Source organism: Cavia porcellus, unplaced genomic scaffold (genome assembly GCF_034190915.1).
Source record: "Cavia porcellus strain 051 isolate PalLab524CR breed Dunkin Hartley unplaced genomic scaffold, mCavPor4.1 scaffold_31, whole genome shotgun sequence".
In the NCBI taxonomy this organism is placed as follows: Eukaryota; Metazoa; Chordata; class Mammalia; order Rodentia; family Caviidae; genus Cavia; species Cavia porcellus.
The window spans coordinates 33153043-33168854 of NW_026947514.1; the positions used below are offsets into that span (position 1 = coordinate 33153043).

Below are 15812 nucleotides of genomic sequence, written 5' to 3' on the forward strand. Positions count from 1 at the left end.
ATGACTGGTTGGAGCTGAGTACTGAGGAAAAGTTTTTCATGGTGCTTGTTAAAGATGTTAAGGAAGACTATTCCAGAGGCGACACTAAGCTGGGGTTTTGAGTGGGGAGATACTGGGCTCAACTCAACACAAAAGAGAAGAGTGGGAATTGATAGCCAAGGAGCACATGGCAGTCAGTGAATGAAAAATTACTAAGAGGAAGCGTCAAGGTTAGGGCTAACATGTTACAATAGGATTGTTACTGAGGGCAGGCCAGCGGGATAACACTGGGCATATAGGATGAGAAATTTGATCAGACCTGGAAGCTGATCAGATATCAAGGGTAGGGATTTTCAAAAAATGGAGTCAGCAGAATTTTTCCAGAAAATTGAGACAGAGTCTCACCAAGTCACTAAATTGCCAGCACTGGACTTGGAATTGCCATCCTCCTGCCTCAGACTCCCCAGGGGCTGGGATTACAGGTATGTGCCATCATATCTGTTGTCAGTAGGATTCTTGCTAAAACTGAACTAAGGGAGCCAGAGTCCCAGGTTGGGGTCTATCCAGACACAGGCTTTAGAGCAGGCAGACTGACTCAGGTTAGCTCCTCTATAACTACTACCTCCTCTTACAGGACATGCAGCTTCCAATTTGTCGTTTCCCATGACTATCAATTATTGCACCTTGCCTCTTTTTGCCTGTCCAGCATGAGCATCTCAGTTTGCAACCCCTGAACTGTGGAAGATTATAATCCCCAAAAAGCAGAATGTACTTTCTTCTCTGATACTAACATACTATGAAAGTCATAGTTTACTTACTTGACCATCCACTCAAGAGTTCACTCAAGCATTCATCAGTCATCCTTTGACTCTCCCCACCTGTGTACCCTCCTTCCCTATCTTAGCAATTCTCCTTTTACACACAGTCACATCTGCATTTCTTAGCCAACGTCTACTTTTCTCCCATTCAGATTAGAAGGGCATTGCCAAAGGATGGGAGATGATCTGATAAGGAAAACAGTCATGGTGGGTGACATGTTATGAACTGTTCCTTAAGAATCCACATGTTGCAGCACTAATATCCCATGCGACTGTGTTTGAAGACAGGGTAAATCAGGCTGATGAAGTCATAAGGGTGGAGTCCTAATCCAGTAAGACTGGTGCCTTTATAAGTACAGGAAGGGCCACTAGGAGCTCATTCATAGAGCAGTGCCACAAGCCACGGAATGAGCCCCCAGGAGAAATCCAAACCCGCTTGGACTTCTAGTCTCCAGAACTATGAGAAAACAATTGTCTGTTGTTGAAGCTATGCATTTTGTGGTATTCTAATATGGCAGTCTGTGGTGGATTAACTACAAACAACTTGTGACATCCAGGTGAACTGAATCAGCATGGTGCTGGGTGTGGAAGGCCCAAGGCCCATCTGAGGAATTGTTGCCAGCAGTATAAAAAGAGCACCCGCGGGGAAGATGGGGTGTCCGCAGGGACGATGGGGTATTGTTGATTCTCCTAGAGAAGCTTGCTACACTGGCTTTACCGATATGAACTTCACTGTTCTTATCATCAGAGGAGCTCGGGTCCTCGCTGTCACTCAGGATGGCTGCAATCTCTTTCAGTGGAGTTCTGGTTCTTACCTTGAGCATTGCTTCCAGACTCCATGCAGACCCTTCATCCTGCTGGCACAGACTTTCTAGCTTCCAGCACTGACCTTTGCGCCTTCCCAGTGCAGATCCTTGGTGCAGACTTGCATGAGACATTGTTGTGGGCTCTGAGCCTCCAGCTGAACTCGTGGAGTACGTTGCTGTGGGCTCCAAGCCCTCAGCTGGATTCTTTGGGTCTTTAGTGTGTGAACAGACCTCCTGTACTCTTCTGCATTTGACTCTTTAGGTGAATAATATAAAACAATCCTATGACTATGAATCCTGTAGTTTCCCTTGCAAGTTGACTACAACAGCCTAAGCAGACTACAGCAGGGAACTATTTTTCATATACCCTCCATCCACGTTTTCCACTGCCCTCTGCCTCTTTCCCTGTCCAGGCCATCTTCTCACACCCAAGAAGGGTTATGGTTTCGTATGAGCTCAGAGAATGGGGAAAGGACGGAGGAGATGCCTCTGAAGAATTCTACCAATAAGATAAACTCAGACAATTTTGATAAACATGTGTCTGACACAGGGGGATGCTGGTTAAAGTTCACAGCGTAAAGAGACTTGGGAGCTGAAATGGGGGCATAGAAAATATTAGTAAAAAATATTAGGTTAAAGAACACTGAGAGCTTCAGGTCTCTCCAGCTAGTTCACTGAGTTTCGCAAGCTGCTTTTGTGTGAAGATTCTGAGTCCAGCTTAAACAACATAATTGTTACAAAGTTTGCTTCATCTTAAGCCTTCCTGTGGGTCTTCCCCAGGTGTCCTAGTTAGTCTATGCTATTGACACAAAGATAGGTGGTTACTGATTAACTCCAGAGGGGCTTAGAGAACTGGGAGAAAGCCAAACTGGCTTCTGCTTCATCTTTCCTTCCACTTCCAAGCTGTTAGATAGAATGAATGTGTGGATGATGGTGTTGGCGTGAGAGGCTGGGCAAACCCGTATGGGTTCCTGGCCCCAAAAGGCAGCCAATGGCAATAGATATCAACCTCCAATTTAAAATGGAATGAGCAGGGGTCTGGAAGTCATCCAGAAGCATTGGCTCTAGAATCTCGCAGCAGCAGGCTTAGAAACACCGCCAGACTTACCTTCAGTGCCATCAGTCTCCAAGGGGAACACTGTAATTTTAATCAGTAGATAAATGTGTCCATCACAATAAATTTTAACCAATGATTTAATCAACACTGACATGTCCAGAGCTCAGGAAAAGTCAGGGAAACAACTGTTTAGATTTGCTTCTAATTTACTCATAGTTTCATGTCCACTAAAAAGAACAGAAACTGTATTGGAATTTGAAAGGAGATGGTTTGGATTGCGCTTTTACATCTCTGATGCGGTATAAAGGTAAAGTATAAAACGGGAAGCCTGGTATCACAGTTTAACTCTTGCCCTAGTCCTCTGGTTGTTGTCTGGAGTCACATGAAGCACAGTTTCTCTAAATCAGTTGAAACACCGCAACAGCATGCATGAGTAGCCTTCCAAAAACATCATGAAGATTTATGAATAATTTCAAATGAAGAGCTCTCGGCATCTTAGGAGAACACGAGTGACAAAAACTTTATCCAAACCTAGTCCTAGTGTGTTCCAAGCTTTAGTTTGAAAGTAAATTTCTTGGAATTTGCTAGGATCTGGGACTAGAAGAGGTTGGGAGATTAATGAAGAGAGACTATCGTTTTACATGCTCAACAGAGTTCTTCAGTGGAAGTTTCTTTTCTGCTGCTGAAATGATTTTGAGGAAAGGGAAATTGCTGTAAGACTGGGAAGGAGGAAAGATATCTTGGTCTCATAGTGGGAATGGGATTTTCTTTAGCTGAGGTTTTATTGCCATTCTTCTGTATCACATCTTCTTCAATCTTAAATCTCAAGAGCCTTCCTTGCCACTCACCAGTCCTTTATGTTGGTGACTATGCACTTTTAAAAGGGCACACTTTTTTTGGTGCTAATATTTTTCATGCTCCCAAGACTTCTTAAAAGGGAGGAAGGACACTGACATTGGGTATAGGGGTGGAGAAATGATAGGAGATGCTTGGGTGTGACAGGTGTGTGTAGGTTACGTTTGCAGTAATAGAAGCAAAAAATCCTTAGAGCAATCTTGGAGGATTTAGAGTGTACCTGAGTTCATCATTACTGTGCCCTCTCACAGCCCCTCTAATGGAAAACAGTCTTTGCACACCTTCTGCTGTTTTGAGAGTCTGGGTTTCAATAATTTTTCCAGCCCACGGTTGGTTAGCTAGTGAGCAATGACAGGACACTTAGACAAAACAATAAGAGAGAGAGAGAGAGAGAGAGAGAGAGAGAGAGAGACAGAGAGAGAGAGAGAGACAGAGAGAGAGAGACAGAGAGAGAGAGACAGAGAGAGAGACAGAGAGAGAGACAGAGAGACAGAGAGACAGAGACAGAGACAGAGACAGAGACAGAGAGAGAAGCCAAAGGGGACTAAAGCTGAAAGGAGCTAGATACACCAGGAGGAGTCACATGTAAACTAAAGTTTTCAGTAATTAGAACTTACAGTATACAGGATAAGTCTTCTGGGAGGAAGAGTAGTTTTAGGCAGACATGCAGAGAAATGCAGACATCAAAGTAAAGAATTCTCAGGGAACCTCTTCTCCAAAAGGCTTTCTAACCCCATGCCACTCATATCATAATTCATGTCACCTCTCAAAGGTAATGTAGACTCTTTTCCCAAATGAAGAGTCCAACTGTAATCAAAAGTTGTGTAAGTTCACCTAGACAGGTTGTTTTCGGATGAATGAGCAGGCTGCTCTTAGCAAACACGGCCTACCACTAGAGCTAATTTAGAAGCTGCTTGCCTACTTGAGATTAGGTTTCAGGTAGGAAATGGTGTGACCTAATTTCTCTTTTTGTTCTTAGGACATCAGAGTAGGTCAGAACTACGCTTAGGTCCTAAAGAAAGGAAGTTGAGGCATCTACAAATAGCTGGTTTGGTCTTAGAAAGTCCCTTTTAAGTTACTAAATCCAGATCACAAATATCTCTGAAAAAAAAAAAAAACTTTCAAACTGTATCTTTTCACCTAAAGGGAGCAAAGAGGTGTGGCATCCCTGTTGGCTCACCAAGATCTCATGAATCATTTCTCATCTCTGACTTCAGGACTCAGGAGGGCTAAACTGAAGGGCAAACCAGGAGTAGCTCTAGTCAGATACAAGACCTCAGCTGTTACATCCACAGCCTCTCGGAAATGTCCCCTAGCAAGGCTTCCATCAGCACTTGACTGAAAACATATGGAGGCAGCCCACTCAGATCGGGAATTCATTACTGGAAGAATAATAAGGGAAAGTCCCCCACTCCTCTGCTGCAGGGAGATTCTGGACAACTCAAAGCCAACTGTTCCATCTTAAATGTATTACTACAGCTCTACTATGGACCCCTTCAATTCCTTAGCATTTTCCAGAGTTATTAGTATCTGAGAGAACTAGAGAGAAAAGTGCCCAGAGTTAACTAGTCCTTTTCAAAAACAAATAAAGAAAATTTTTAAAAAGGACCTATGGACAAAAATGAGCTGCATAACTATTTTGTCTCCCTTTCTTAACACTGTCCATAGGTCTTTGATATATGTCAGGTAATCCAAGGGAAACACATAGAAGCAGATTCAAAAGAAGCATTTGCCAGCTGCTGGGAAAAGCAACGGGTACCAAATGTTACAAGTGCTCAGTAATACTCAGTTCTCCTTCCCTTCCCAGTATGGGAAGTTTGGACTCTCCTGCTTCCCGGAAGTTAGGCGTGGCTATGTGACTGTGTCGCCATGACAGTACAAGTGGTGTGTCAATCTTGCTCTTTCTTTATCTCGTCCTCTAAAGTGGCAACTGTGAAAGTGAACCTTAATTCACTTGCAGCACAATATTGAGTGACCACACGGAGAACAGCATGTCTGTAGAGCTCAGACTTTAAGTCACTGAAATTTGAGGAGTTGTTTCATGGGCAGCAAAATGAAATCTCTTCTGACTTATGTGCAAGAGTTTATAGGTTTTCTCTCTTTGCAGATCTATTTGGAGTTTCAAAAAAATTGATTTGACTCTCAGTATCACAACAAAAACTCGAAAAATCCAAAAATGCTGGATTGCACTATTTATCACTTTCAGTAAAAGTAACTGACAAGATAGTATGCCTCTCCAGCGTGCCATGGGTGGGACCAGCCTGGTGGGTCTTCAGCTCATGGGGAAGAAAACCACCTGTGACTGCCTGCCTGCCTGCCAGCTTGCCCTGGGGCAACTTTCACATGCTTGTCTCCTATCTTTAATAGTGGTAGAAAGTGAAGACAGGAGTAACGCCTTGGCTTTTTTCTCATTTCCACTGTTTAGGCTCTCAGTAGCTGCTGCTCAGGATGCAAGATCCTACCATTAGTATTAATCTTGGTGATTTTTTTATTTGGAAAATATTCACTGAATTCACATACAATACATGCTGAGTACTTCAGTGAATTGAGGATGAATAAGACAGGCTACAATAGTTGGGAACAGAAATATTACCTGGGCATAGAAGAAGCCAAAATGTCCAGAATGTTCAAAGCCCCATTCTATTCCTTCTGTTATGGATTAAGAACTGGTGGCCAACTTAATGCCAGCTGGATTACATCAACATGGTATTGACCAAAGATGCTCCATCTGAAGAAAGTTGCCAGGGTAATAGGTGGAGAAGAAGAGAGGTGTTGAGGGTTGAGGCGTTAAGGAGGCATTGTGGGTTCTCCTATGTGTTGCTGTTTGAGCCGTTGGTTCTCCTGGAGAAGCTTTGGTCCTCACATCAAGTGTTGCTTCCTGGCTCCGGAGGGGAAGATGTTTGCTGCCTGGTCTCCAGGATGAACTCGTCATGCTGCTTCCTGGCACGTACCCGACTGTGCTTGTCATCGGAGGAGCTCGGGGCCTCCGTGTCGCTGAGGATGGCTGTGAGGATGGCCTTTCAGGATAGTCCTCGTCTTTGTTTTGACTGTGACTTCTCGGCTCCAGCGTAGAAACCTCATCCCACTAGCACAGCTCCTTCACCCTGCTGGCATAGACTTTCTGGCTTCCACCGCTGACCCTTGGGCCTTCCTGGCACGGATCCGTAAAAGAGACTGGCCTGAGTCCTTCTTGTGGGCTCTGGACCTCCAGTTGGACTTGTGGGAGGCATTGTCATGAGCTCTGGGTTTTTACCTGGATTCATGCGGGACATTGCTGTGGGATTTAGGCCCTTGACTAAATATTCTATGTCTTTGGTGTTACGGATAGATTTCCTACATTTTCTTGTGTTAACTCTTGGTGACTATTATAAAAATAATATTATAAACTCCATGTCTTGATCCTAATAGTTCTCTGTGTACAACCCCTGACTACAACACCTTCCAACAACAAACCCCTTTTTCCTCAGTTCCTCACTGTAAGAAGGGCCATTATGTTATAGCAGCATAATTTGTAATAGCCAGATCTTGGAAACAACCTAAGTGTCCATCAACTGAAGAATGGATAAAAAAGTTGTGGTATTTTTATACAATGGAGTACTACTCAGCTATAAAGAATGACCGCATTGAGACATTTATAAATAAATGGACGCAGCTTGAGACCATACTCATAAGTGAAATAAATCAAACTCACATGTATAAATACCGAATAGTTTCCTTGTAAGAAATGATAAGAATACACAGAAGTATGTGGTAATCATGATTCCTAATCATATTGGTTTGAAGCCATATATTTTCACTCATTATCCGCAATGGTTTTAACCTAGGTTGTTCGATTTTAGTATCTATGATAGCATGAATAGTTATTTTGAAGAAAGCAACACAACATAAAAGCTAGTGCTGATTTAATATCATCTTGTTTTGAAGTCCCATCAAGCTGCAGTACAACTGTTTCCACTGGTTTTAACATGTTGTATCTTACTATATTTCACTATATGCTATAGTATAAATAAAACTCTTTATAGGCAAAGAGATAATATAGAAACCATTGTTTGTTTTCTATTAGCAGGTTCTAAATACCCTGTAATTCTTGCATTCTCTTGAAAGGCTTCACACTGTCTAGATACGCTTGATATTATAGCACGCGAAGTTACACTCAATTTAAGGAAAGAGGCACTATGGTGACTACTATTATGTTAGATTATCTGGCGGTAAAACACAATGATGCTTGAATTGCTCGGTTCTGCCCTGTGTTGTTCTATTACAATGTCCTCTCTTATCTCAATCTTCCCCCTATTTTTAAATTAATCTATTTTTTCTCATTTTTTTAATTAAGGGAAAACTAAATTAAAACGGGACATATTACAGTAACTTTTTTGTTGTCCTATTAACCTGACTTGAACCCCAGTATTGCTCTCCCCATCTTGTTCTGTCTGATTATTATATATTCTATTTTGTTTGATAGTATCAAGTTTGAGGGTATAAGCAATCACTTTGAAGGCAATAAGTTATACTATGATGCCCAATATGGATTGACTATCATCCTTTTTTTTTTTTTTGAAGTCCTGTAAGGTTCTCAGTGTAGATTTTGTTGGTTTTGTTCTGTATTGTTTTGATCAATTCTATTATACTTGATGATATAGACAACTCAATTTAAAAATAGCAAGAGGCACAATGGTAACCACTTTTGATCACGTGGTATTCTATTTTTGCATCACGTGCTATGCCCACTCTTCTGTTTAACTGACTCTGTTTTGCTTAGTCACATTTGTTTTTATTCTCTTCAAAAAAGTAATAAGAACTGTGAGAGTAATAAAACCCTAAAAGTCTAATTGTTACTGTAAAAAAGAGAGGAAAGTAAGGTGGACTAAGGGATATAACCGCAGGTATGTTCGAGTGTGTAGGATGGAAAACCATATAACTGAGCTTTTGTTGGATCATTGAATGGAACTGTCTCCAATTTCACTGTATGAATGTTCACTTTATATGCTTTAATTTAGTGATATGGACAACTGTTTCTGGGAAGATAATGTGTAGCCTGTTAACTGGTGATTTCATACTGCATATATTTTTTTCTAGAAATATTGTATTTTTGTACCCTTTTACTGCATTGTTTTTTTATGTCCTTTCTTTTTTTCTTCTTCTCTCTTTAAATAAAAAAAAAAAAAAAAGAAAAGAAAAGAAGGGCCATTATGTAGACTCGCCTCACGAGATTGCTGTTGGGATCAGCAAGGATGGTACACATCACATGCTAGGCACCAGCAGGTGCTCCACATGCAAAGTGGTGCTGAGGGCTATCTTAGCATCAGGACTGTGCTGATGGCCTGCATATGGGGCTCAAAGGTAGAGAGGACTGAGTGGGTTTGTCACCCACAGGAGTAGGGGTAGAGTACTGCCTTAAAGTTTCCTGAGGTTAACCAGTCTCAGAGAGGAAAACAAACTTTGACATGTGGGATCAGGATATGTATTCCTCTTACTATGATACTTTTGAGTAACCCATTTTAATATGTGAACCTTTTAGGTTTTTTCTTATGTACAGTGAAGGTGAGAAGAAACCAAACTGAGTTATAGCAATTAAACAATTTCTTTCCCAATGTAGGGGAAAGTAGTTATCTTCTCCTCTCCAATCACAAGGTTCAAGACTCACACCTTATTACAAAACAAAACATAGGCTAACAGGAACCAAACATATGCATTTATTTACAGTTTTCTTCTCTTAAACTAAAGGCACTAATTGACTTGCATCTAGTCAAAGAATCGCAGTACTCCCAAAGACGACCAAAGAAAAACACAGACTCAAGAGCTGGTGCCAGTAGGTACATTAACCACTAATGGGTGCAAGCCAATTTCTATTCAGCCACCTGCTTGGGATCTGAAGTCTGAACCTGTCTGCCTACACGTGCAAATTCATAAGATGTATGTCCCAACAGATGGAAAGACAAGCCAAATTTTAAACGTAAAAGGAGACAAACAAGGAAAGAGGAGCTATCCTTAAAGCCAAGTTTAGCCCGAGAATTACAACCTAAACACGTGTTTCTTTCCTAAATTTGGAAAGGAAAAGACAGGGGAAATTTTTATCTTCTTCTCTAGAGTGAGTTCTCTAGAACTTGGTTCAAGAAGACAGTTGACCTTGCTAAGAATTTATTCCCTGGGCTTTTGCCAGGTGTCCCAGGATCTTATCTGCAGGCTCCAGAGTGACTAGGGTGTCTCAGCCATCCCATATGGGGCACCAGAAACTGTAGGGGAAACATGTATTATCTTCACCTCACCCATTACAAAGATCATGGGTAGGGCCTTTATAATAAAAGGTTAATAAGAAAAAAGCATGTACATTTATTTGACATAAGTTTTATGTGACACAGAAGCCTTCATAAATGACAACTCAAAGAAACAGTGCAGGCTGTGCATTTTTATGCACAAATTTGATGAAGACTGGACAGTCCTGTAGAAGTGTGACTGGAAGATAAATGGGTATGATCTCATGGTAATAAATGGAGGGGTTGTTCATATTCCTTTCTGCCTCCCTGTGTCTTCAGAGATAAGGACATTCCTTTCCTCTGGGTATAGGGAGGGCACCTCGGGAATGAAGGCTTTATGACCCTCTTCAAGGGAAGGACAGCTAGGTTTTATGACCTGCTTAAGGAGAGAGGAGAAGGAGATACTGACTTTTGCTTTTGCTGTTTTCCCACATTTGGGATAGCATGCCCTGAACCCCATCAATAACTTCTCAAATACTTTCATGTTTGACTCAATTCATGAGAGTTCACGGGAAATGTACATTTAATCAGTTGCAAAACTCAGTATGGTTTTTCACATATATATTCTACGGAAGACCATAAGTTCTCAAAATATACCTCCATCAGAGGGGACATGTGGCCTTAGTCTCATGTACTTGCTGTCCCTGCCAGTTCGGGGCCTACACAAGTCTTTCTTTTTCTCTGATGCCCCCTACACCTGCTGCACCAGGAATATTTTCCCTGGTTGGCTCCAGGCCAATGAGATGCTCCTCCTCCTGCCCTTGCAGTGTGGGGCTTCGAGGCACATCTATTCTGTTATTTTATTTTATTCTGCTTTGTGTCATAGCTACTTATGTGTTAGTCCTTTTTTAGTGTACGTCTTGAGGATGAAGCACACATCCTATTGCTTTTGGGCTTTAAATCTAAAGAAATCTTTCATCCTTTATTTAATACTGCATGAATTTCACTTTGTTTTGCAAGGCTACATACAATACACCAGGAAAATGGGAATTTCCACTCCAATATTTATGCCACTAATAACCTTCCAAATGCCAATAATATCATACATGCACGGCTTCTCTGCTGGATCTGAACCTGTCAGTGAATTCTGAGGCCATCGACCTCCCTCTGACACAAGAACAGTCCCCCACACCCGTCCCTGCCCCCAATATCCCCCATCATTCAGTGATTTTGCTTTTGAATCAGTTGCTCTTTGGAGTCTCCCAATTCCTTTACACCTACTCTTTTTATTTGGTGGACAATACTTTATTCGGAAATGTTCCCTCCTGTAATTACAAATCTTGTTAGTCATCCTCCTCCTCTCCCCAGGGGGATTGTGGACTTTAATTAATTAATGTGGTTAAACCGCTTTGAGGTTCCCAGTTGAAAGGTGCTATATAAGTGCAAATTATTATTATTATGGCTGTTGACATCCCATGGCAGCAAAGCCCTCAGCCCTATACATCTAGAGATCTGAACAAAGGCTTCTTCATCTTCACCTTCCCTGCTAGGTCTGAAATCGCTGGCTCAATGGTCTAGGGAGCAAATCTGTTACCATCTCAACAGTAATCAACTAATTAATCCCCATTATGTTTGCTTCCGTTTCCTTCTTCCAAGCTGCATGGTCCTGTTTCATTTCACAAATCATGGCCCCATCAGCTGTAGACAAAGGTCACAGTATCCTATGGCCTCTGTTTGCCTAAGAAGGAAAAGGGGAGAGGGGAAGAGGGGGAAGGGGAGAGGAGGAGAGGTGGAGAGGGGGAGGGGGGAGAGAGAGACAGAGAGAGAGAGAGACAGAGAGAGAGAGAGAGAGATCATAAAATGCATTAACTTCTCACCAACAATCTAAATGAAATTTCCCCACAGTTGCAGCTCCTCCCCATACCTATCACCCACAGAACCAACTGCCTTGCACACTACAGACACCCAGAAACTCAGTATAGGCTCGGGCTAAGGTCCTGCAGCACTGGCCTGACTGAAGCTGATTACAGACAACGGGAAGTCTATCTGGGCTGGGTGGGAAAAGGTCATTGAGGGACACAGGAGTCCCTCTTTGGCTTACTCTACAACCCCCAAGTTTCCCCAGAGAAAGCCAGCTGCCATCTGTAGCCAGAAAGCCCTCACAAAGGCGGGGACCATGATTTAGATGTTTTGTGCTATACCTAGCACACCACAGCCCTCAGCAAATGCCTAGTACTTCCACTATGATGATAGCCATTGAAAGCAGCCCTGTGGGGGAGACTTGGCCTCTCATAGGGACGCTGCTGACCAAAACACTCCTTACAAGGTTACCCCTCAGCCTCTTTGTTAGAGTGGCTGTGGGTGAGCCTCAGGGGGTCATGTCTTCATCGGCTTTCATTTATCCTCTCCATTGAAGGGCTCCTTCAGGACATCGGTCAGTCTCTGTGGGAAATGATTTGGAGAGCAACAAAAGAACTTGGGCCCTTTGGGGGGGCCTTCAGAATTCAGTAAACATCTGGACATAGAAGGCCAGGTTCTCAGGCAGTCTAGCTGAGGAGGTGTCAAAAGAGAGAAAGAGCTGTGTGTGCAGTGTAAGCTCTTAGTTCTGTGGAGACATTTGTTGTTGAAAGACAAGACGCCCCAGTAGGTAGATAGAAAGATTTTTCAAAAGCTCTTCTATTTGTCAGTTTTTGTGAATGCAGGTCACCGTTTGTCAGTTCTCATGGCGTGTATGAGGAAACGGCAATGTCACATGGGTAGTGAGCAGCCTGTGATGGGTGTTCTGATTCTGTGTGTACCATGAATAACTCAAGGTTGCACAAGCCTGTCCCAGTTGTTGTTAACAGCAATTCATTTACCTTGAGGTCTGTAAAGCACTTAGTATCCAAGGTGACTTATTGGACTTAAAAAAAGGAGTGAGCACTAAGAGGAGGACTGATTTACACTTCAGCACATGGTGGATTTGGGACCTGAACTCTTGACTCCGAATGTTCCCTTTATTGTTGAGTCCATCCATTTAGAACACATTAGTCAGCATGATTCAAATTCATCACTCATCAGCATTGGTGATGGAACTAATCAGCATTCCCCAGTGTCCCCGAATCTATCCTTGGGCAGGAAAAGAAACTGGCCTCTGTCAAGAGACAATGGAATGTAGTTTTTGCCCGTAGTCAGAAGCCGAATCCAGTTCCAGTCCCACGTACTCAGTCATTCTAGTTGGAGGAGCTGATCTCCCTTATCTGTCCAAGTCCAACTGTTTGAAATCCACAACAGGTGTCACACATTGCTGTGACTGAACTTACTTAACTATATCTTTCCTAACTAGATATTGAGCTATTTAAATGAAGGGACTTTTTTCCCCTCCCAGTTTTATATCCCCTGAGCCCTGAGCACCATGCTTTTACAAACAATAGATGCTTAACAAATTCTTACTGAACTGAGCTCACTGACATAGAACTTAAATCATATTCTGGAAAGAACCTTAAGTCCTTTTGGAAGAAAGTCTCGGAGAAAACCAACAACCTGAATTGATTTAACATCTCTTGGTATTATTACCTGAGCATTTTCACAAATGCAAATCTTAACTCTGCCAATGACTTGCAGGTTCTAGGAATATAGTCCAGGTTTTGGAATAAAGTTTTTCTCTATAACTTTATTTCAACTGAAATTTTGTTCTTCTTCTTCTTCTTCTTCTTTTTTTTTTTTTTTTAATGCAAGCAGGAAAAAACATTTTGGAAAACATGTGTTCAGTCTATGACTTTGGACCCAGGTCTATATTCTGCTGTGTGCTAACAGCACTCATTCAAGTTTTGTTCTTAAATACTACAAACAGCAAAACACACTAAAAGTTCCCACTTGAAGGAAATTCTATTTTGGGCAGGGTGAGGGGACAAGATTTTGGGGGGAATAGCTGGCTGTGATATCCTATCCTTCTTTGCTCTAGTCTGAAACCAAAGAGGGTTGATAGCATTTTTAACAAACTCAATATTTATGTTGCATTTCAAGATATAATTCTATTATGCAACAGGCCCAGCCATATATGTATATATATGGAAGTAATATGTGAAGCTAGGCTCCTCTGAAAAAGCTTTGTCACTGAATATTCATTTCCCCCTTTTTCTCATGGTTATAGAGCCCCCCAAATTTATATGGGTACCCGGCCACTCAGATTAATATATGTCGTAGCTAACCTTGAAATATATTTACATATTTGCTCCACAATATAAGCAGAAATCTCAAATGTGTAACTTTTGGTTACTGTCCTTACAGGAAGAGGGATGATTTTTCTCCCATTGTTCTCTGTCTCAACACAACTCTTGCTACCTGGATAGAGGACATGATGTAAGCCATTCAGACTGTGACAGAGCAACAAGTCAAAACCCTGGATCCTGGGATAGACATGCAGAGCCAAATTGCAATACCAGCTCTGAACTTTAGTACTCCACATTGCTGTGTGAGGAAGCAGGAAACTTTTATCTTGGATACCACTTTAGCGCAGGGAGTGGTTATAAATACTCAAACTTATAACCCAACTACACTCAGGGAATTTCTGGAAGGATCATTATTTCAGTGTGACTGATCTAGTTTATGTTAGAATTTCAGGATTCAATATTCAGAATGGGCCTGGACTATGTCAATAAGGCCCATGAAATCTGCGTATAAATAAGTGGCTACAGTGGCTGCCATAAAAGAAGAGGCGGCCCAAATCCATTTCTGATTTTCTAAAATCTTAGACCTACCTTATCTACTTGTAAAGGGCTACAAACTCAACTCTGAGGCACTGAGCCTCTCTTCAGCTTTTTTGGGACTCTGTTTTTTTATCTGAAGATGAAGGTGATAGATGAGACTAAAAGTACATTGGGATGTATATATACAGTTACCTTTCGGAGCAGTAAAACAATTTTTACCAGTAATCATCTAAGTATACACATAAAGCTCACACACTATGCGGAAGATCTGTCCAGCATAGATGGCACGCTTACACTGCAAAGGGAGATACAGGGCTAGGGATATAGCTCAGCAGCATGATGCCTGCCTGGCAAGCATGAGGTTGTGAGTTCAATTTAAAGTACAAAAAATAAAAAACAAAAACAAAAAAAAACAAAACAAGCAAAAAAAAAAGGCAGATACAAAAGAGGCATCTATAAAGAATGCATAAGAAGATCAACCAAGGAAACATGGTAACATGGCTGCACAGAAATTAGTCCACTACCTCCAGAGGGAGTATACATCAGTAAATTTCTTTGGAGAGAAATTTGGGCATGTATACTAAAGATGAAAATGTACATACCCTCAAATCATTTAATTTGTGATATCTCTCTAGAGAAACTCTCATGCAGGCCAACCAAGAGACATATATAAAGAAATTCATTGTTACAAATAACCAAAATCCCCATAAGTAGGGGAGTAGGGGAATAGATGCACGATACAGTCATACAATGGGTATGGATACCTGAAGTAAAACAAAACAAAACAAAACACAAACTGATCAGTGTGTACCCACAGAGACATAGCATAAAAACATGTTAAATGACAAAGGCAAGTTATAAAATTATGTGTGTGATAAGCCATATATACAAATTTTAGAATGTACTCAAAACAAATCATATATGGATTCTTTTATAAGGAGAAGAAAGAAATGTGCCAAATTTATGGAACTTCTGTAAAGGAATGTGGAGCAAGGGAAGGCCTAGACTAGGGAAAGGAGCAAATTGAGTACTGAGTTTTGTCAAGTTTTAGTGCTGTATTAAAAAAAAAAAAAAATCTGAGAACAATGGGCCAAAGTTTCAAATATCTGTTAATTTTAGGTAGTAGAGTCTTGTAAAACTCATGCTATATGATTTTCTATACTGTCTATATCAATGATATTATAAGGGTAGGGATATAGCTCAGTAGTAGAGTGTTTGCCAGCATTTCACAAACAAACTAGATAACAAAATAAGTAAACAAGGCAAAGGAAGATGTCACAGAGGAAGAAGATGTAAAGTTAATGTCAAAAGAGGAGAAGAACACTGGGCAGATGGAATCCTTCCTCATTTCCCCATGGGAAACCCCATACCAACAGGCCCAAATGAGTCTTCTGAGGCTGCAGTGGTACCCAGCA

General features: G+C 41.4%; 1 protein-coding gene across 2 annotated transcripts in view; it reads right to left on the reverse strand.

The window, feature by feature from the left end:
- Positions 1-9185: 9185 nt before the first annotated feature.
- Rad51b (RAD51 paralog B) overlaps positions 9186-15812 on the reverse strand; it is a 569590-nt gene continuing 562963 nt past the window's right edge. For both annotated transcript variants that reach the window (XM_063241557.1, XM_003472290.5), the window contains one exon: positions 9186-11447. In XM_063241557.1, the coding sequence (XP_063097627.1) occupies positions 11421-11447 (27 nt within the window). In that variant the 3' untranslated portion in view covers positions 9186-11420. The remainder of the gene's footprint in view (positions 11448-15812) is intronic.